The following is a 23,522-nucleotide window of genomic DNA, read 5'->3' as shown; positions in this document are numbered from 1 at the left end:
GTCCTAGGAGATTAAGGGCAAGGCAATTATTATTAATGTAACTTGATTATTAATTAAAGCAAGTGTGAGAGTTTATGAGCAATGTATATTAAGATAAATGCAATTGATATCAATAAGGCAGGTAACTCTAACAGACGAGTGCCTATACAATGCTCAATGGACATTTAGAAACTTACAAGAAATAGATACTTGAAGTTACAATAACAATAATGTTGCAAGAAGAGTTAGCACAAAAAATTAAAGACCAAGATAACCAAATATATGAGCAATGAACCTTAAAGAAAGACAATTGCAAGAAAAGATGATATTTCTAGATACAATAAACTTGTAAATTATAAATTTAGCCCACAATTCCAATCACCAATGATCAACAAGGAATGAATGCAAGATCTAAGCTAATATGAAATGTAAAATCTTGGTTAATTTTAATTAAGATGCGTATTCTAGATGAATCCTTCCTCCTAGTTGTTTTGAGGCTAGTCTCTAGAATAAGTTGTGGAGAGAAAGTAAGGGGAAGCAAACTATGGCTTGGTTAATGATCCCTCCTCTTGAGATCAAACCACCCGCTGCCCCTGGCACTGTAGAGACTGTGGCTTTGACCACTGCATGGTCGCCATGTTAACTACTAAAGAGGGTCTATGCTTCACATGCTACAAAAGAAAGGTGGTTCTAACTTTCTTTCAACCAAGCGCAGGCTTGGAGGTAAATTTTAAGGATGCAATCTAAACTAGGATGCAAATGTAAGATGATGACCAAGCTAGATAGCTTCAAAGAGATGAGATAATGACAATATGCTTCATTGTAAAGATGTAAACTACTTATAACCAAACTTTATTAAGATATCAACTTAGCTCACAAGGCTACAAGATTTCTAGTAGCAACTCAATGAAGCAAACTCATATCTCTTATTGAAACAATGTTAATGATAACAATTTCAAAAGTCTTTAGTTATAACATTTATTAGAGCATTCTTCACTTATGAGATATAGAGAATAGGAGCAAGTGAAATTTAATGATATCAACACAACTAAAAAACAAAGAGATTGCTAATAATGATTTTCAAAATGATGAAATGCAACAAAAATATTAAACTATGCAATGCAAATGGAGTTAGAATGCAAATGCAAGTTAGTAGGCAGAAATAAGTTAGTATGTTAGTTCTCCTTTTGAAATAAGGAGATGGAGGATGCCAAGGGATCTAAGTCCCAAGCTCCCCAAGAGATTTTATTTATTTTTTATTATCAGAATTACATGGGAAGGAAGCCCTTCAAGACAAGAAGGAAGGACTCCTCAAAACTTAAAGAGAGATTACAATGACTAGGAATTTTAGATACAATTCTCTCCTCAAGCTTACAAAATTGATCCCTTTACAATTAGAATACTTCAGGGAACAATGGATCAGATCCACCTGCAAAATTTTATTAGAGAAATCCCCAAACCAATTTTAATCCTCCTCTTCAGATCTGCAAGAATTAAACAAACCCCAAATGCTATATACAAAAAAAATGAAAAAAATAAATGTACAAGGGTTAGATAAAAATTATTTACAAAATTAATCTACAATATTAACAATGGACTAGATCAAGAGGAACATGAGTCCAACTCCATTCCCTTGTCTAGTGATTAATAGCTCTAATTAGCAGATCTATCAATTGGAGCACAAAGAAATTCAAATAGATAAGAGAAATAATATTTTTTTTTTTATGGTGAGCAATGGACAAATCTTTGCAAAACAAATCCTTAGATAAGTGTTGAAGTTTAACACAATTGCCTCTTAAGCTTTCTTGTCTTGGGAGTTGGTTGGTCCAATGGAAGACTTACCCCCACGCCCAAGATCTGAATATCATAAAAATCTCTACACACTTAAGATCAAGCTATTAGATCACTAAAGACTAGATAATACAATAAATCTCAAGATCTAGAGATACCTGCTAGATCAATTAACCTTAAATGCTTCTCTAAGCCCAACAACTAATGCAAAATACCTATGCAAATAGTTAATCCAACCACTGTCTAATGAAATAAAAACTTATAAAAGTTTAATTTCAGTAGAGCATTAAGAACACGATTCAAAAAAAAAATTACCACAAGAAGTAGAAGAGGAACACCACCATGAATAAACCCCAAATACTTTTTTACTATTTCCAGAAAATTATTATAGTGATAGAGCTTGACTCAGAACTTTTTTACAAAATTTTTTGTTATTTTGAGAAGCAAATGGATTCTAATTTATAGATAAATCCTTCAAGTGGAAAAATAACGGCTAGTTGGCTTGATCCCCATCAAAATAATCTCGACTGTTGATAAATGTTTGATCATCTTTTAATCTCTACCATCGAGAATCTTTATTTTTGAGGAATTTTCGAATTTCTCATTTAACCCATTTTTTATGAGCTCAAAAATAATTATTTTGAGCTAATTTTCCTCAAAAAATTGACTTTGATTTAACCACCTGGCACCAAGGCCTAGGGGTCCAATTTTTCTTGAAATTTCCAATATTCTCTTGGTGGGGGACCTCCAAAAATTAATTTCTTTAAGACCCACGAATTTTTCCACTTGGAATTTCTTTAAAACTTTAATTTTAACTCTAATAAATAAAATATCTGGCTTAAGATTTTAATTTATTTTTGCCAGAAAAGTTAATTTATTGACACTTGAAGGGATTAATAAGTTTTTGACTCTCTAATATTTTAACCATGGTGGCTAAGTATGAGGGACGATGCACTAAAATATTTTTTACATAAGATAATTACATTTCAACCCTCAAAGAGTGAACACCCGTTCGTTATAGACCTTCGATTTATTACTCAATTTTGTGACTCAATATTATCTAGTAGACCAAGTGATTTGTAATAAATAATTTATCCAGTTAGCTTAAATTATTCCCAAATCACTTTTACAAAAGATTCGATTAGAACATTAGGGCCCACCTAAGACCTTGACGAAAAATTCCACCCTAGCTTTGGGGTGAGGTTGGAGGGAATAACTCTGCCGATCATCCATGTTTAGAAACACAAATGAATCAGTGAGACGAAAAGCCTCTTAGGATGAAATTCATCGCCAAAATAATGAGCTTACCCAGGTTGTTACATACATATATGGTTTTACTAGCATCATTTACATTAAATTTTGCAGAATGGGTTTACAACTCGGATAAACTGACTACTCATGATGATGAAGCTAGGATATCTGACTGCTCGAACATGATGAAATCCTTTGCAAAAATGTGCACTGCTATAGGGTAGTTGACATGGAGTGGTCAACAATACTCATACTTGCTTTTATTGCATACTTAATACGAAATTTAGTGGGAATAATATAATTTTGTTTACACTACTTGCTTTCTTTCATTTATATTAGACTCCATATAAGTCACTGGTTAATTTCTCAAGTTATTCAATCATTCAAAAAGCAAATTTATTTAGTTTCCTTCATTTCTGTGCATCCTAGGCATATTGAGGATATATTAGTTAGATAGATAACTTAGCACTTAGCACTAGGAGCTTGGTGTATATGCCAAGGAAGACTTACCAGTGTTGATGCTAGCTTGTTCAGCATCTTTGGTAGAATGACCAGATTTGGTTGTGAGTGATTCGTGGCTAGGAGTTGGTAGCTAGGGTTTTCCTATGGTTTCCTTAGCTAGGTTTTCGAGAGCACTTGTACCAGCTTTGTGATAAAACAGTGGTAAGTACTTGTACTTCATCTTATCTATATAAATTCTCTAGCTGTCCAAATATTGTGTACTTGCAGACTTGGCTTTTAGCTTATGTTGTCTTCATGATTGAATAGATTTCAGCTTTGGCTATGCATGCTGATTTGGCATAACATTGAATTGAAATGGTTAAGTGATTTAACACATATCTAGCAGATAAAAGAGCAGATTTACCACTGTAATAATATGTTGTAATAAAGTATTTTCAGATCTGTAATTTATATGGGAATTATGCTGAAAGGGCTGTAACTTGTTGGCATGGAAATGCACTTGTTCAATATTTATTTTCTTGGACTGCCTAGTGAATTGGCTTGGACAGAAGTGAAATATCAGCTGCTATAATTTAATATTTCAGTTTCAGCACGAAGGTTGAAAATTCACATGAAATAAATTTGGGAAGCCTAAAGTAATTCAAGTGAAATTTCTGAATTTATGTTAATTTTGCTATTCTTGAAATTTCTACATATCTATGTGATGCTCCATGAAACCCAAGTCTCTTGAAATGTGCAAGGATCAAACTGACAGCTAGATTCGAAAATGCTTGGCTTGGGTGGCCCTATATTTAGCATGCTCTGAAAGGCAAACATGAAGGGAAGGTTTGAAAATATTTTGTATTCAACCAGCTCTAGCATGCAACTATATGCTTTCTCCTCCTTTACAACCCTTAACATGATTTTCTAATTCAAGTGCAGATTCTTCATCACTTTTTTTCATATTTGCTTGTTTTTCTCTAAATATTGAAGGATTGTGTTATGATCTCTTCAGCAAAGTATCATAAGTCGCAATTTATAATGTCAAAATAACCAGATAAAGCAGCCAGTTCATGGAAAGCATTTGGGTTTCAGTAGGAATATTCAAATCCCTTTTCGATATTGGCTTCTATTAAAATTCTATAGCAGCAAGTGCGTCCCCCATGGAACATGACATACTCCTTCCCCGATCCCCTTTTCCATATGATACGGCCAGGGTGATCAGTGATGGGAATATAACTCAATATGTATTCTTTTTGCCGAAGTTTTTGTGCAGCAGCATGCAAGTTGTCAACAGTTATTTGCCATTCATTCGTCTAAATCTGCCCATGTCTAATCTATGGTGGCTTTACAAAGTCTTTCCAGTGGGTTCTTTCAGCCTTTGGTGCATTCATTCTACATGAGAGAGACTTTTCTCTGCACCAGGGTTGATCCCAAAAATACCGTGACAACCCACATCATCATCCATATCTAGGTAAGTCTATTTGTAAATGCCTTATAATCTACTTCTCTCATGAAAGTCATGATTATCAGAAAGAAAGCTAATTTTTCCTATCTTGTCTTCATGGCTTTGCCAAGGTAGTGTTGCAGAATTGGACTACGGAGTTATGCTTCCTACATTCTTCCTGGAAATTTAGAACTTGAAACGATAACTATCCAAGAAATAGTAGTAATTTCTGATTTTTTTGTATTCAGGTAGTTACAACAAAAGCTAAAATTGTAAGTTATGAGTTTATTCTAGGATGTAGCCTTTCTCTCTCTGAATTTAGTTATCTTCTGTTAATCTTTGAAATGGACATGTCACGACTCATAACTAATGCATCGTTTTGAGATCACTTGTTTATTGTTGGTATTTGATGTAAAGAGGGTTATTAAGCAATTTCATTTTTTAAAGCACATTTAATTCTTATAATGAATGGTGAAGAGGAAATTTGTGATATTTCCTTGCTTAAGATTTTATTGATGTTTTAGAAACTCTTGTGATGTCGCAGGTTTTGGCTAAATCTTCAAAAATGATTCCAGGTAAGATTTATTCTTTTGTTAATTAATTATTTGTTGCAATATTATTTTTTGAAAACGCAAAGACAAGCCAAAGAAAATAAGGTGTCAACCACAAAAATATTAAGACTAGAGTGTTAATAATTTAGATTGTGCAAGAATACAATAATTATAAAGCAACACACATGTCATAAACCACACACACCATGATTTACCTTGGAAAACTGCAACTGGGGAAAAACCAGCCTAATAATAGATCTATTATTATTTTTGACTCAAACGCAGCCAAGCCGTCAAAGTGAGCCTTCCCCTCAACTCAGGCACATTACAATGGAGAATCCCTAAGCCTTTTACTGCATGTAATACCATGGGTTCAATACCACAAGTCACCAATACTAGGTGCGCGAAACCACCAATGTTGATCTGACAAGCTTGACTCTTTCACCGAGTGAAATTGACCTAACAATCCCCCCTTTATACTTGACTAGGGAAATTATTCGGATCCAATCCTCAAAACTTGCATGCTTTTCGCTGTTATACCTACATCTACGTCTACACTTTACTAGTAGGGGTACACATGCCTAATTGAGTCTTATAGTTGTATGCCCATATACATTTAGTTTAAACAAAAAATTTCCATCTCCAAAGTATATTATTATTATTATTTTTGTTGTTGTTGCTATCCCGACACTTAAAGTCGCCATCCTCTTGCCTTCACACTGCTCACACCAAGTGCTCTCCTCATGCCACTTCATCGCAACCAACATCCTAATCTAGTTGCCGTTTATGTTGGCCTTTGTCCTTGCCTTTGCATTTGCCTACTAAACCAATGATATCATGTCATCTCTAGGTGGGTCATCCATGCACTAATCTCGGCCCCTTCATGACTTGACGAAACACTACAATTCTTTCTTCATAGAGCAACAACTTCTTTTCGGCCCTTCATTTGGCTCTGATACCACTTGTTAATAATTAATATGACATGAGAAGAAAAATAATTATAAAGCAACACACACATAAATCATGCACACCATGATTTACCCTAGAAAATCCCAACCAGAAGAAAACCAACCTAGTAATAGATCTATTATTATCCTTGACTTAAACACACCCAAGCTAGCCAAGTGAGCCTTCTGCTCAACTTTGGCAATGCTTTAACTACATGTAATACCATGGACTCAATACTATGGGTCACCAATACCAAGGACCCAAAACCACCACTGTTGACTGAACAACCTTGACTCTTTCATTGAGTCAAGTTTACCTAACACAAAAAAAGGAACCATTAAAACCAAAAATAACACAAAGGACGTTAAAAGCAATAAAATAAGAATACAATCATAATGCTAATAATTAAAATACAATGCTATTAATATTAATATTGATATTGATATTACATTATTAATATTAATAGCTATTGCTATTTGCTTTTTTCCAAAGAAAAAATTCTAGTAATTTGATTAAAGGTAATAGAATTACAGAAGTAGATACCAAGGGTATTTCAGATAGCCTTTAAAAGGCATTTACATAAGTGACTATACATCCTTTCTAAAAAAAAATCCTCCTACAAAGAGAAAGTTTAGCTAAGGAAACTATATTGCTTTGATGTTGATTTTTCACTTGTACCCCAGATCTGGTCTATGTCTAGACTTAATCATAAACACACTGAAGGTACCCAACTAAAAGCACTTTGCACAGCGGAAATTTAACATCAGCGAAATCAATTAATTACACAGATTTATATGGCCCAAATCTTGATCTTTATTTGTCCATTAATAAAAGAATCATAGGGCTCCCGTGCTAGGGAGCTTGGCCCTTCAGAAGCCCTGATAGAAAAACAATATATAGTCTATCCTTTGACCGAACCTAGGGCTTCATATCTGCTCCTTCAGATCTTCAATATGCCCAATAAATCAAAGGCATATGTGATCTAGTGCCTTGAGCTCAAGGTCCTTGGATTATTGTTGTCGTTGGCAACCAGTCCCTCTGCAATCATGCTATAGCTTTTTGATCTGCTAGATCTGCTTCTTCAAATCATAGATTTGACTTTCTTCTTGTAGATATGACCTCCAACACTTATTTTTGACTCTCTTCTTGCAGATTTGACCTTCCAACATTCAGATCTAACTTTCTTCTTGCAGATTTGACTTTCCAACACTTAGATCTGACTTTCTTCTTGCAGATCTGACCTTCCAGTACTCAAATCTGACTTTCTTCTTGCAGATCTGACCTTCCAGTACTCAGATCTGACTTTCTTCTTGCTACTGTAGCTCCTCTGAGGCAGATCTGTGGCTAGGTCCTTTAGCTTCCCTCTTTCCACAAGTGAAATTCCTTCTCCACTTGTGTATCTAGGCCTTTCCTTTGGCTTCTATACTTTTACGTGAGTGATCTTGGGGGTTTTCCTTGTCCATCAAGAAACCTCTATTTTACCACTCAACAACAAATTAGATTAAACAATTAATTAACTTGAGTCTCAAGCCCACAACTTTGGGTCAAAACTCCAACCACTTGGGTACGTTTCCTAATCAACTTTTGATGGGTTTTCACCACTTGGAAATACCTTCCGAGCTACCCAGTTTCCAACACTTCCTCTTAGTGAGGAAGGTATTTCGATCACACCTTGAAATATCCAGCTCCATGACTTTCCTTGCATACCCATGACTGCCCTTGCATGAGTCACGAATTTCCTTTGCATGGCCATGTCTCTGTCCTCACATGTGCCATGTCTTCTTTTGTACTTGGCCAAGATTTATCTTGCATGGTGCGTGACTGGCCTTGCATGCAACATTACTTTTCCTTGCACCACCATGAGCATTCTCACATGGTCCATGGCTGTCCTTGCATGGGCTGAAACTCCTCTCTCTTACTCGAAACTGAAGATTCAAACTTCCATTGGTGGCTGGCGTTACTTTGTAGTCTCCCTCTAAAGTTAGATTCCCTTTGAGCCTACACAACCTCCACTGGCTCACTTTGCTTTCCCTCCCGAAAATTGCTGCAACTTGTGTCGTTCCAAAGTTAGTCCCGAGCTACGATCGAACACTGGGTCTAATCCACTCTAGACCACAGCAACTCAATCTCTGCATGAGTCATCATCCTCCTGGGTCAAGTACCTCATGTGCACATGGCTCCTTTGCCAGATGTGCAACTCCACAACCCACTGAAGATATTATCTCGCCATCAACCAACCTTCCACACGAGGCTACCTTGTCCAAGCAAAAACACCTTCTCTGCTAAACCTATTGCTCCATGTCTAGGCAATTTTAAAGCTCCCTCTTAAGCTGCTTCTTGTGCACACTCTGATTAATCTATTCCTTCAAAGTAGCTCTGATATTTATGTTGATTTTTCACTTGTACCCCAGATTTGGTCTATGTCTAGACTTGATCATAAACACACTAAGGGTACCCAACTGAAAGTGCCTTGCACAACGAAAATTTGATAGCAGTGAAATCAAGTACACAAATTTATATGGCCCAAATCTCAATCTTTATTAGTCCATGAATAAAAGAATCATAGGGCTCCCCACTAGGGATCTTGGCCCTTTAGAAACCCCAATAGAAAAACAATATATATTTTGTCTTTTCACTGAACCTAGTGCTTGAGATCTGCTCAATAAATCAAATGCATACCTGAGCTAGTGCATTTAGATCAAGGTCCTTGGATTATTGTTGTCCTTGGCGATCAATCCCTCTGTAATCACGCTACAACTTCTCAATCTACTAGATTTGCTTCTTGTAATCACAAATATGGCTTTCTTCTCGCATATTTGACCCTCCAACACTCGTATCTAACTTTCTTCTTGCAGATTTGACCTTCCAACACTCAGGTCTGACTTTCTTCTTGCTACTGCAACTCCTCTAAGGTAGATCTGCAGCTAGGTCCTTTAGCCTCCTTCTCTCCCCAAGTGAAAGTCCTCCATTTGTGTGTTTAGGCCTTTCCTTTAGGCTCTTATTTATACTTTTGTGTGAGTTATCTTGGGGGTTTTCCTTGTCCATCAAGAAACCCCTATTTTACCACTCAACAACAAATTATATTAAACAATTAATTAACTTGGGTCTGAAGCCCACAACTTTGGGTCAAAACCCCAACCACTTGGGTACTTTTCCCAACCAACTAATTTTTGGTGGGTCTTTAGCACTTGGAAATACCTTTCTTTCCTTGCTCTTACTCTTCACTTGCTCTCACACTTCACTTGCACACATTCAAACACTAGATGTTTTTCTTCACAATGAGAATGCTACATCAACTGTCACATGCTCTCGCTTAAATAGATGAGAAAGGAGAGGAGTTACAAAATGAATTCATGCCTTGAGCCAATAATAGGAGAATCGAATTCCATGAGGGAGGAGTTACTTGAGGGAGAAGTGTAACTCATCCTAAGAATATAGAGAGAGGTACACATGTCTCGAGGAATTACAATTCGAATTAAGGAGGGAGAGAGTTACACTTAGACATGAGAGAATATTTGGTGAGAGGTACAAATCAAATTGAATGAGGGAGTTACAAGTGAATTTAATGAGGAGTTACATTTTTGCCATACATTGAATTAGTGAGGGAAAGTTACAGTCCCTTAAGTGTGGAGTTACTATTTTATTCCAAGAGAGAGGTTCAACTTTCCAAGTAAGAGATTTTCAATTTAATTTACTTATTTCATGAGAGAATTAGTTTTTATTAATCCATTAAAGGTGAATGACTTTAGACTATTTTTTAAAGAATAGTATCATAATAATAATAATACTAGTAAGGATAAAAGTAATAATTCTTCTCCTATATAATCAAGACTTTAAAATGGATTCCATATGTCGAGATCATTCTTGATCATTTAGACATGACTTTCTATTTTTGGAAAGTCACTTCCAAATTGAAATGTGACTTATTATTTTTGGAAAGCCATATTAGAATTGTTAGAAATGAAATTTTATTAAAGGTGGTTCAAACGAAATTGAAAGATATGATTTCTTCTAGGAGAAATTCATCCCTGAGCTGTCAAATTTTAACAAGAATAAAAACGAACTTGAATTCCTTGAGCTCACAAAATTATTTGAAGCATGATTGATACCAACTATGAAAGAAATATTGAGTTGAGGAAAGAAAGATGATTCCCCAAGATCATTGTGGAAGGAGGATTTCCTTGAGAGGCTCCATCAAAGTATGTTCACATAAAAGCTTCATTTATATGTCGTGTTGAAACTTGAGAGCAAGCAGGGGCAGTTGAAAGTTGAGGAAAAGAGCTTAATATAATAATATTTTAAGAGGCACACATGAGGGGTACGATATTCCTACCCTCAAAAAGTTTGCATTTCTTGCTAGCCAAGTTTCCTAAGCCAGGTTTAGGGGTAATGCTTTGAAGAATTCTGTGCCCATGGTCTGAACCCAATTCCTCAGGGCTTCTTCTATGAATTCCCTTGTCCAAGATTTATGGAGTCCGTTAAGCCGTTTATTTCTTCCCAAACCTGTGTGGAGAACATAGTTTTAAAAACCGGTGGAGAAAACCGGTTACCGGCCTAACCGGCCGGTTGGAAACCTGGCTGGTCGGAACCGGCCCTCCTAACCCGGTTCAGACCCTCATTTGCCCAGAAATAGGCCCTAACCGGTAAAAACCGGCCGGTTTATAGCAAACCGGCCGGTTCCGTCCTAAACCGGCCGGTTTATGGACAGGCCGCCGGTAAACACAAAAAAGCGCAGCGGTTTAGGTTCTGAGGGCGGTTTAGGGGTTTTGGGGGTGAGGGAAAGGTGTTTTCCCTCCAAAAACACCCTCACACTTGCTATAAGACACCCCTCTCACTCTCATTTGTCTCACACAACTGATTTGGAGTGTTTGTGAGTTTGTTTGTGAGCTTGGAGAGTGTGGAGTTTTTGCTGAAGTAGTCATCTTGGAGTTGGAGTTGGAGCTATTTTGGAGATAGTGTGTAGCTGTCAGTGGAGTTGCCATCATCAAGAGGAGGCTAAGGGAGCTACTTTGCATTTCCAGGTAAGGATTTGCACTTGATAATTCCTCATTTGAGTCTGCTGTCCATGAATTATTTTTTTTGTGCTATAAACTTCTCACTTCAATGATCTATCATCTATGCTAAGCCTATGAACTCTCTAGCTCTATGCTATCAAATTTTGTAGCTTGCATGTGCATTTTTTTCCTACATTTATCATTGGTTTTCCATGTTCCTTAGCTGCAATTTTTTTTTTAAATGGCAGATTTATTTGCAAATTGTTATTATTTCAAGCAAACATGGCTCCAAAAGGAAAGGACAGTGCATGGGCTCATTGTGATGTAATTGAGGGAAAAATGATATGCAAATTATGCCATAAATCTATTGGAGGTGGGGGTATTCTTAGGTTGAAACAACACTTGGCTGGGGTAAGAGGCCAAGTAAAGCCATGTGATGCACCAAAAGAACTGTTAGGTCCTATTAGGGCAGAATACATTGCCAAGCTTGAAAAATTTTATGAGGATAAGGCTAGGGAGAAGGCCATCCAAGATGAAATTGCAAGGAAGAGGGAATTAATGGAAACCATGAATCTTATGAAACAGAGTGGGTATGATGATTATGAGATTCAAGACTCCACTTCTATCCCTTCCACCAATGACCCCTTTCACTATGTTCATCCTTCTGTTGGAGTTGGCCAACCATCAAAAGGACCAAAGAGACCAAACATCCAAAGTTATTTCTCATCTTCTGCCACCATTGCCTCTTCTAAATCTAATCCCACTTCCTCCCAGCCAAGTTCTCAACCCACTTTGGATCAGCATTGGAAAAAACAATGCAAAGAAACTTCTCACCAATACATTGCTAGATGGTGGTATGATTCAGATATCCCATTTAATGCTGCTCGCTCACCTTATTACCAAGCTATGTGGGACTCTGTTATAGCTGCAGGAAAGGGCTTCAAAGGCCCTAGTATGCATGACTTGAGGGGAGCTCTTTTGCAAAAAGAGATATCTTCCATTGATGAGTATTTGTTTGAGTTTAGAGAGTCATGGGTCAAAACAGGTTGTTCCATTATGTCAGATGGATGGACCGATGGAAAGACCCGCACTATCATTAATTTCCTTGTTTCTTGCCCTCAAGGAACCATGTTTTTGAAATCAGTTGATGCATCTGATAGGGTAAAGGATGCAAGCCTTCTATTTGAGCTTTTGGATAACATTATTCAGGAAGTTGGGGAGCAGCATGTTGTGCAGGTCATCACTGATAATGCCTCAAACTATGTTCTTGCTGGAAAGATGCTTGAGGCCAAATATAAGACCATATTTTGGACTCCATGTGCTGCACATTGCATAGACCTCATGCTTGAGGATATAGGCAAGGTGGAGTGGGTAAAAAACACTGTAGAGCATGCCAAGTGCATTACAAAATACATTTACAACCACTCATGGGTATTGAGCCTAATGAGGAAACACACTGGAGGCAAAGAGCTTGTTAGGCCTGCAATTACGAGATTTGCAACTCACTTCCTCACGTTGCAATGTCTCAATGGTCAACATAGAAACTTGCAGAAAATGTTTTCCTCTGATGAATGGTCTGAATCTCGGTGGGCTCGTAGACTAGATGGAAAAGACACCAAAAAGAAAGTGTTAGACACTTATTTTTGGAAAAGGTCTGTAGAGCTTGTGAAAATTACCGAGCCCCTTGTTAAGGTGCTAAGGTTGGTGGATGGGGAAAGATTGGCCATGGGCTACATTTATGAAGCTATGGATCAGGCAAAGGAGCAGATACGGGCAGCTTAGAATGACAGGTTAGCTAAATATGGCCGTATATGGGAGATCATTGATAACAGATGGAACAATCAACTCCATCGTCCTATACATGCAGCCGGGTATTTTTTGAACCCAAGGTATCACTATAAAAATCGGCTAGGAGATCAGCATGATGGGGAGGTCAGAGCTGGATTGATTGATTGCTTGGAGCGCATGGTCCCTAACCATGTAGACCAGTTGGATATACATAGACAGCTTACTATTTTCAATCAAGCAAGTGGTACTTTTGGCAAAAACTTGGCAAAGATGGCAAGAGATGTGGACCAACCAGGTAAGCAATTCCAATTTCCATTTTGTTTTTCATTTCAAGTTAAAATTGTTTACGTTCTTTACAATTCAAATTATAAACTAAGTTACTAATTATTGTCTTTTTCTTTGCAGCACATTGGTGGGAGTCATTTGGTGGCCAGTGTCCTCAATTGCAAAGGTTTGCAATTAGAGTCCTCAGTCAAACTTGCAGTGCTTCAGGTTGTGAGCGCAATTGGTCTGTTTTTGAGCGCATACACACGAAGAAGAGAAACCGTTTGGAACAAAAACGGTTAAATGATCTTGTTTTTGTGCAATACAACCTTCGACTGAGGAGGAACCAAATGATGAGCAAATCACCTGATCTAGATCCCATTGTGTTGGACGATATTGATCCAACATCAGAATGGGTGGAGGAGACTGAAGATCCTGTGTTTGAGGCTGATTTTGATATCGACATGGCTTTAGCGGAGGATGAGGCAGATTATGTGGCGGCATCAGAACCAGGATCAGTAGCGGCATCAAGGAAAGGCAAGGAACCAATGGAAGGCACTAGTCGTGCAGGTCGACAAACTCGTGCTTCCACTAGGTCCACTTCTATTGTCATTGGTGGCATTGATACTGATGTTGCAGATGAGGCAGAGGCATCCTCAGACTCTGAACCAGATGATGTCTATGTAGCTCCTGATGATGATCCTGTGTCTAGTAGTGGTGATGGACTTGATGATTGATCATGTGTACACTGTAGACTTGTAGTAGGCCAATGGCCTCATAGCTTGCAGCATTGTTTTTGGACTTTATAGGCCATTTAGAGCCTCATTTCTTATGTATTTTGCTATTTTGTCGATGATATGTATTGCACTCGGTGCCATTTTGATATATTCACCTTTGCATGGTATATAAATGAGCAAACTTTGCATATTTTGTCTCTATTGGCTTGGAATCATGGTTTTACATCTTAAAAATAGTTTTGTTTCATTAAAAATTAATTATTTAATGTATTTTTTAAAAACCGGTTCGTTTAGACCAAACCAGTCCCGGTTAGACCGGTTCCGGTCGGTAAACCGGTTAGCTAGGTGGACCGGTTCGGTCACCGGTTCCGGTTTTAAAAACACTGGTGGAGAAGGGGTAGGAAATAATTATAGGGAAGTTGGATTCAAGATTTGCTTCACAAAGGCACAATTGTTGCCCTTTTAAACTTCTTTTTTGCAAAATGTCCCAGCTGAGAGCCTTGTGGTTGAGGAGAAGCCACATAAAATATTTTTGCTTTTGTAGGGAATTAGAACTTCTAGATAGGTTACCACCACCAAAATGATGGTTGATCATTGGTTTCCATAGCTAGTGCCTTGTATCCAAAATTGGGCTTGTAACTTAGTAGGATTTAGAGACCAGAGGAGTTTATCCTCTTTGTCATTTAGATTAATATTACATTTCCTAAGACAATTCGTGTGGGATTTCCAAACCTCAACATATTCTTCACTGAGTTTTAGATTTGTCCATGAGATCCATGTTGATGCTGATTGTTGCGTTGACATGCACTCTCTAACCCAGTATGGAAGAGATGTTGTAATGTCCTAATATGTTAGGTTATTATAACACTCCCTCTCTCTTGCACTATCTCGGCCTGTGGAAGGTGTTACTTTATAATTAACCCAACCCTCAAGGTTTGTTATGAAGATGAGGTTACAAAAATCCTCTTTTTTTCCAACTTTAACAAAACCCAAAATAAATACCATCATCGTGTTCAACTTGTTGAGAGCTTTTCAGTGATATAAATTTTATCTCAATTCGACTCCTGGATTGAAAGTTATTCCCTTTTAATGTTTGGCCAATTAATCCTTGACACATCAACAAGACACTGTCATGTGGCACCCATGTGTGACCCATGTGACTTTGTCACATCGCCTTGAATAGTCCATGTCATCAGGATTCTGCCACGTGGCAACTACATATGGGCCACGTGGCACTGCCACACCATCAATGGCTCTTACGTGTTCATGTGGTCCCTTATCAGATTCCACGTCAACTCAACTTGCGGGTCCCATAGGGTCCAATCCCTTCATGTTTTGCGACGATTTTCTTTGTATCTAGTTTTGGAGGAAAATCTAGGTGCACCATAATTTGCACTTTATCATATTCCTCGAACCCCCAAACCCCTGAGCATTCAAGAAAATCCAATCCAACACAATTATTTCACCACACTAGGCCCCACCCCAAATACATCCTTGAAATTGTAAATCCGGTTCGATGCTTATCCGGCCCCACAAATATTTTTCATTATGCACAATCTCCTGGATTGCATGGATCCTAGATACATCTTGCTAGTCCTTCAAATATTTAGTGATTTTGTATATTCGGATGTGCCTAAGTGTTGAACCCTAAAGTCACATCCGCCCCTAGATACAAAATCTGCCAATAACTCATCCAACCCCAGATACAAAATCTGCCAATAACTCATTTGGCCTCCAGATACAAAATTTGTCTTCTGCAACACTTACACTTAGGAATTCTAAGAATTTCAAGGGACTTGACCAAATTTTTCCTTGAAGCAAGGCATTGCTCATAACATCCATTTTATAGAGATAAAACCCTTATCTAACCACAAAATGTTTTACTCATCATAATGCAATCCATGGATCCATTAACTAGCCTGCTACTCTGTAATCTCAAACTCAACAAAATCATTTTATACCACAAAATGGATCCCAAACAACACTATTAGATCCACTAATACATCGTACATTGCATCATTTTCAGTTCTTTACTGGGAAAGACAATCAACAACCTTAAACAGTTAGAGATCCATAATATCCATACCATACTAGACAATGGAAATTACTCACTACAATAGTTTAGCTAAGTACATCAAGCAATCATACATGACTATGATTATTGCTTTGCATTTCATGATCATATCAACAAACACAGAGGCCTCCAAGCCCCTCATAACCATGAAGACATTCACATACAACACTTCATCATAAGCAAACAAGAGTACCACATTCCTCCATTAGCAATGTTGTTACATACAATGTTATAACACATAACAAACATCGTCCATCATTCATGGTGTAACATATATGCAAACGAATACACTTATTTATTACTTCCTCCTCCTAATAAGGAGTCTACACCCTTCAACAAGGCATTAATCCACGATAGTCATATCACGTTAGGTTATAAAAATCACATACCATAACAAGTTAGCTAAAGCATATTGAGCAACCATGCATATTCATGTAAATAACCTAGTAAATCTTTAGGATAATAACAACACATAGATCCATAACTTTATCATGACCATGAAGGCATATAAATCAAAGCACTCACTATGATCAAACAAAGATCTCAACAACCTTCCAGAGGTAGAACTAATCCATACACACAACACATAGATTGAACTACTAATGAGATCACCCACAATCATGGTCACGACAGTAAGTTGCCCAAACTTATAACTATATAAAGATAACTGAAACTTATGAAATCACAGATTAGTCCTGAGTGATTTCAGATCACCAATCAGGGACATATTAGACAACCTGCAAATGACTAAGAAGGTTGCAACCACATAACTCAAATAGCTCATAATCACCATAGGTATACAAGTTAGTTGGTCAACTGTGATTAGATAGTGAATCAAGCATTCTTATATAAATGACATACAATTAGTCATTATTCATAAGCACAATAAGGCCTATCATTGCGTATAGTCTAACATGCATAACCAAGAATACTTATCCGTGTATTTAGCTGGCAATTGAAGGAGGGACTTCCACTCTCCACCGAACCATAGGCTAGCTACATTGCAACCTTTCTTGCAGTTGACCACCCTTAAGGCGGATCCAGGGTTTGAGGAAATGCTTGCACAAGAAAAAGGGTTCACACCAATGGGTTGAACAAGAATTTAGGTGACGGAGTCCACCGTTCCAGTGCTTCACCAACTCAACAACCAACACTTAGTGGTCCATTCACTCGCCGAACTTCACACCGGCCACCCACTTTTTTAGATGAGAACTCAATGGTTATAGACACAACTACATGGATTATCACCTAGGGTCACTGAGAGTAGGCCATTAGTTCAACGACAAAGCATCAAAAAATAGGGGAACACGACACAACGAATGTTGACCACTCCCCATTCTCAGAGTGTCCAATGCACCTTTCTTCCCTTTCCCCCCAGCTAACAGAGTCTGACTTGGTTCTTTAGTTCGTCCTTTTCTCGATTTGCGAGAGAGAGCCCCCAAGGAATGGGCATTGCTCACCACTTTGTATTGCCCAGACCAATTGCGTCCCTTAATCTATCAGGAGGTGGTTCGGTTTGTTACACCACCTCCTCACTCTTTAGGTGAGGGATTCGTTTCCACCACTTCAATTTGTAACACTCATCCATGAGCTCTGCCAACTTCCATTCAAACTGAATCACATTGCATAACACCTATCAAATAACTGACTCACCGAGTATATAAGCAACCTCAACATTTATTTAACTGGTATGGGTAGTGGCTTTTCAGACAAGACAAGTGGGCAAGCTAGTTTCAGGCATTAAAGTGGCTTTAGGTAAAGTAAGTGAGCAAGCAAGTTTCCATCATGCCAAGGATCTGAAAGGTTGTCCAACCTTCAGTTGTGTTAATTAATTAATTAGTTTTTAAATGACAATTAACATATGTTTATTCATGGTCCTTATGTTGAGAAATCTAGGGGCAGCTAGATTATGTGATTTCTCTTACTTTGATCACTGCTTGTGATGTATTTTTGCTTATCTTGTTTATATTCTTTTTCACCCTAATTATTATTGTGTTATTTTCATCAAACTACTACCAAACCATAAAGAATAGTGAGACCCATTTGAGAGGAAAACCCACAAATTTTTTATTTTCTTATAGAATCTTCAATTCACGAATTCCAAGATCTATGACCCTTGACCCAAGACCCTCCAAGACCAAGTCCCTTGACGAGCTTTCTTTCTAGCAGTTCCTTAGCACTATTGCAATTTCGACCTCCAACAAATTCTTCTGAAACTTCGACCAACAGAGTCTACCGCAATTCGACCTCTCCAGCATATTCACTGTTTCAACCTTTCGCAGCTTCGACCTAGCTGCAACTTCACAACTTCGATGCAGTTTCACAGCTTCGATGAAGCTTCATAGCTTCGATGTAGCTTCAAAATTTCGTCTTGCCCTAAAACTGTAGAAACCCTAACAAAAGAGAGAGAGAGAGAGTGAGAGAGAGAGAGAGAGGCCCAAAACTTCGATATTGTTCTTCATCCTTTTCCAGTGTCTATCTTGAGGGGATCAAACTTGCTTGAGATTGTGTCCAAATGAGGTCGAGTTCCTTCTTATTTATAGGCTTTTTGAGGGGTACAAATTGCTATCTTTAGGCTGACTTGTCCCTTCATATAGGCCGACTTGATCTTTGTACCATGACGAGGCCTTGGAGAGTCTTTTGACTCAAATAAGTTTTCTTTACAATATGTAACATGCCCAAAAGGGCCTTTCATACACGACAATGACTCAATTGACTTGTAGACTCATTGACAAGCCTTGAGCATGAAGCACTTAATCGATGCTTGACCTAAAAATAAATCTCCCTTGAGCGTGAAACCAATGCCTCAAGAATAACAATAATAAATTTATTCTTCTCCCTCATAAATACATAAAATAATGATTACATATGTCATTATGAGGACCGAACTTAGTTACAATCATCATTACAATAAGTAGGGGTAGAACATGGGGATGTTATAACTATGTTATGTAAACATTTTGACTCGGTCAAATTACATAAAAATTTAAAAAAGTTAAATAAAAAATTAAATTAATAATTATAATTATTAATACTATTAATATTTAGACTAGCCTAGATCTATCTTAACTCCAGATTTATCAAGCACTGAGAGGGATCAAATCTCTCGAGGTGCAAACCTTTCCTCAAGTTTTGCACTAAAAAAAGAGGTTTGCACCTCGAGAGATTTGATTCCTCTCGGCGCTTGATAGATTTGTAGTTAAGATGGGTCTAGGATGGTTTATTGCCAGCGCACAAGCAATGTTATGTTGGGTGAAAAATACCTTTGGATCTAAGATCTGTATCAGGGAAATTGACGAAATTGAAAAATCTGTTTGGGTCTCTGCTCAGTAAGAAAGACTAAAAAAATTATAACAATATCGAAAAAACATTGGATAAAATTAAATTAATAACTACAAGAATACAAGTAGTATCATAAAAAGGGGTAATAGAATGATAAATAACCATATTAAGAATAGAAAAACAACTAATGAAATTAAACATAATGTATAAAATTGTACTTGGAAAAAAGGGGGTAACTATCGTAGAATCATTAGTACTAATAATTAGTCAAAGCAGCTACAAGGACAATATATGAAAGATGTTAATAGAACAATAATAGAGATATTGATTACAATTAACATTAATATTATTTGATTTCAACATTTTAGGTTCATGTGAGATTTGGAAGGTTTTGATTTTTGTTTTGTTTTGTTTTTGTTTTTGTTTTTGTTTTCAATTAAAGAAATTACGCCCGGAGTAGCTTTTAGGTGTACATAGTTCTGTTTGGAATCGGACTGTAGGGCTTCTAGGGACCAAACCTCCACATGTAGTCGTTGGACCACAGTGTGGGGACTAAAACTTGGAAGATGTAGTTCTCCAACTCTGAAAGCTTCTAATGAATGATGGGTTTTTGAAAGAAATATTTGTATAGCAAACAAAATATTCACTTTTTTCTTGGAGAAAATGTACCTTATATTCTTTGTTACACGGGAACCGCTCCCGAGAGGTGGGAAACCTGTTCCAATGGTTCCCGCGCTCTCGGGAGCTTTGGAACTGTATGGGAATGTTCCCTTTTCAGCGGGAGCTGCAATGGGAGCTAGGGAAAGTTCTGGGAGCTTTGAACACTGTTTTTTTTGGAGTTCCGACGTTCCCTGGGGTTGGGAATACAAAGCTTGTAGAGAAATATGCTGAATTGCCCACAAAACATGAGCCTATGTTGAAACCTTCACAGGAAGAAAGGCCAAAGACATCCTTAACACTGATATCCTTAATTGAGAGACTAGAGCAATATCTTGATGGGTTAAGGAAGCGTGTGGCACTTTGATGTAAGGACGATATCTGGGATGTCATCCTGATGAGTATTTCTTTCTGTTTATGTATATATATTGCAGAAGATTGTGTGTGCATATTGTATGTGGAAATCAATGCTTAAACATTATAGTTGCTTTACTTTTTCTCTTAAGAATAACTAGAAAAACATATGTAAAACTGCTCCTTTGTATTTTTAACCCAGATTGTTTCAAACACTAAACACTGGTCATGTGTCAGAGAATTAATAATGAACCTGACATTTTAATATTTTGTATATATAAAAGGAAGAGACTCAGGGAGAGAGACACCCAGAGAATATATTCATATATAAGAGAGATTATATATTTATTATTTATATATTTAAATTGAATTTAATATTTGAATATTTTGATTCAATATTAATTTTAATTATTATATAATTAAAAATATATTTTTTATTTTTTTATTATATAATATTAACGCTCCCGATTAGCCATTTCCTATAAATTTTGGGGAAACCTCTGGCCGTTCCCGATACCCGTACCCAAGTTCCCGCGTCCCAACTGATGCAACATAGCTTATATTTCATTACAGAACATTAAGCAATACGTCAAGAATTATACAAGAAAATAATTATGACAAGCAATTAATTTGTATCCAATGAGATATCTGAGAGACATATTTGGTCTTTTGTAGTTATAACTTTATTAAGGTCTTACAATGTTGAACTGTGATTCAATATGTTTGACGCATTTTGGTAGTTGGGAATACTTACGTGAAGATAAGTTCTAGACTATGGCATTCCCTTACAATGTAACTGAAGACCATTCTCTGGGAAAGGTAATCTGACAGCAACGACTCTAACCGGAAATATAATGTTAAGACGATTTAACTAACGGCTAATCAAACTTTGACTGGTTGGTATGGCAGTGATGTTGGTTGGAGCATTGTTTTACGGCATCAAATATACTGTTCCTGAATACATATGCACTTTTCTTGTTGCTAGTGGGGTGTCTTTATTTGCACTTTCTAAGGTATTATTTTCCAGCATCTGTGTGTTCTTTTTGTGGAACAACTCAAGAGTCAACACTGTACTGAGATGACTGCACTCTATTTGAACCACAATTGCAGAGTAGTTCAAAGACTGTAAGTAAGCTTGCACACCCAAATGCACCATGGGGATATGGACTTTGCCTTGCTAATCTTCTATTGGATGGATACACAAATTCCACTCAGGATAATATAAAAAGGAGGTAATTCTCCTTTTATTTATTATTTGATAGAAGTAGACCGTATGAGAGATCTTCAAAATTCTTATATTCTCGTGTGTTTTCAGGTATCCTAAAACAAATGGATGGGACATAATGCTAGGGATGAATCTTTGGGGTTCTATTTACTCCTTCATCTATATGTTTCTTTTTCCGGGCGGTGGTGGTTTTGAGGCACTGCAGTTCTGTAAACAGCACCCTGAAGCTGCACGGGATATTTTATGGTTCTGTGTTTGTGGAGCGATAGGGCAGAATTTTATCTTTATGACGATAAGTCTGTTTGGGTCTTTGACAAATACCACTATAACTACTGTACGCAAATTTTTTAGCATTCTTGTATCATCACTGTTTAGTGGCAACCCACTTTCAGATAAACAATGGGTTAGTGTATTCATGGTATTTGGTGGCTTAGGATATCAAATCCATTTGAAACGGAGACGGACACAGCCTAAGGTCAAAGCTATCTAGTCAAAAATTGATGTATGGTAATCGCAGAGTAGAGTTTAGTGTGTCTCCAGTCCATCGGATGTTTAAGCAAATTGACCAGCTATTTGTTCCAGAAAAGATATATGATGAAAGATAATTGCATTGCTTCACATGAAGAAGCAAACTTTCTAATTTTTCCCTCATGTAAGGTTGATCTATATTGGACTAAGTAGAGAACCATAAGCTAGATTTTGGGTGAGCTCCTGAAGATTTGAGCTTTGAAAACTAGCAATATTTGATTTATGGCAATCCAATTAAATTGGGCTTTTCCCACATGTAATGAGCCGGGTACTTGCCAATTCATTGAAATGGAACCCTTTATTAACTGTTTACTAAGTGTTTCTACAATTGAGTTCCACTTGTATATCTGTAGTAGTGTATTCTGTTCGCCTAGCTGTGGTCGAGACAGGCATTGCCACACTAATGAACAAGTTTCCATTCTTGGTGGGCACAGAATCCTGAATCATATAATATGTAAGTTTGATGAGATTTATATGCAACATTAATTCTATAAAAAAAGGTTTTCTGCATGCAAAGTATTTTGTAACCTGTGGGTAGGTAGGTACAGAATGTTAGTTTGATAAAATATCTGCCATTATGGTTCCGCCTTTATGGAGAAGCCTAGAGTGATAAGCGATTACAATGTGAAAAGGTTTTGTATAAAATGAACGTGAAGGTGCATTTGTCAACGGTGGCACTCATGCAATGCGTATCTAGAGCATACATTGTCATGATTATATCGTTGAAAGTATGCAGTTGAATGCTTTTAGATCAGAAATTGGTGAGATTGAGGTCTGATCAGGTAAGCCTTTCGTGGTAACAATTTAGAATGAACTGCGAGTTGACAATTATTTTTTGAATTGATATTTCAGAATGTACTGGTCGATGACAAAATATATATCTGGGTATTGGTCTGGTCCAAATCTGTTGTCTAGAGTACTTGTTTAAACTTCACTCGAGGCATTTGAAACTTGATAAATCTATAATCTAGTGAAGTTTAACTCGAGTACGTGAAACTTGATAAATCAATCTAGTTAGGCTGAACATCTCCAACTCCAGTAACATAAAACTTCCATAAGGAGATGTTGCATAGAGCCAGAGATGATGATAGTTTCCTGGCAGATATTGAAGGACCTGTCAGAGGTAGCATTATTGTGTCCAAGACATCATAAGTATCTCTCCAGAGCCGAAAGACTAGTGCTTATCAAAGCTGTACTTGAGGCAGCAAGAC

The 23,522-nt window shown here is 37.2% G+C and overlaps 2 protein-coding genes across 3 annotated transcripts in view; both read left to right on the top strand.

The window, feature by feature from the left end:
- The window catches only part of LOC149257060 (UDP-galactose/UDP-glucose transporter 3-like), a 55,384-nt gene extending 32,761 nt beyond the window's left edge, over positions 1–22,623 (top strand). Inside the window, exons 4-7 of the mRNA XM_089413566.1 lie at positions 5,454–5,484; positions 21,468–21,571; positions 21,669–21,790; positions 21,874–22,623. Coding sequence (XP_089269692.1) covers positions 5,454–5,484; positions 21,468–21,571; positions 21,669–21,790; positions 21,874–22,273 — 657 coding nt within the window. The 3' untranslated portion in view covers positions 22,274–22,623. The remainder of the gene's footprint in view (positions 1–5,453; positions 5,485–21,467; positions 21,572–21,668; positions 21,791–21,873) is intronic.
- LOC149257061 (uncharacterized) lies at positions 5,495–21,517 on the top strand. Of its 2 annotated transcripts, none has more exons than XR_016256679.1 (2): positions 5,495–13,485; positions 13,596–13,695. XR_016256679.1 is itself a non-coding variant. In XM_089413565.1 (2 exons), the coding sequence occupies exons 1-2, from the start codon at positions 13,368–13,370 to the stop codon at positions 14,189–14,191; spliced, it is 714 nt and encodes a 237-aa protein (XP_089269691.1). In that variant the 5' UTR covers positions 5,503–13,367; the 3' UTR covers positions 14,192–21,517. The 2 variants fall into 2 exon arrangements, 1 of the variants encoding a protein (XP_089269691.1); XM_089413565.1 differs by having other exon boundaries at positions 5,503–13,485; positions 13,596–21,517.
- Positions 22,624–23,522: the final 899 nt, after the last annotated feature.

The sequence above is a fragment of the Pinus tabuliformis genome, chromosome 6, assembly GCF_031772625.1.
Source record: "Pinus tabuliformis cultivar Carrire ecotype Pingquan chromosome 6, CPIR1, whole genome shotgun sequence".
Classification (NCBI taxonomy): Eukaryota; Viridiplantae; Streptophyta; class Pinopsida; order Pinales; family Pinaceae; genus Pinus; species Pinus tabuliformis.
The sequence above is the reverse complement of the archived record's forward strand: the minus strand, read 5'-3'. Positions and strand labels throughout refer to the sequence as shown.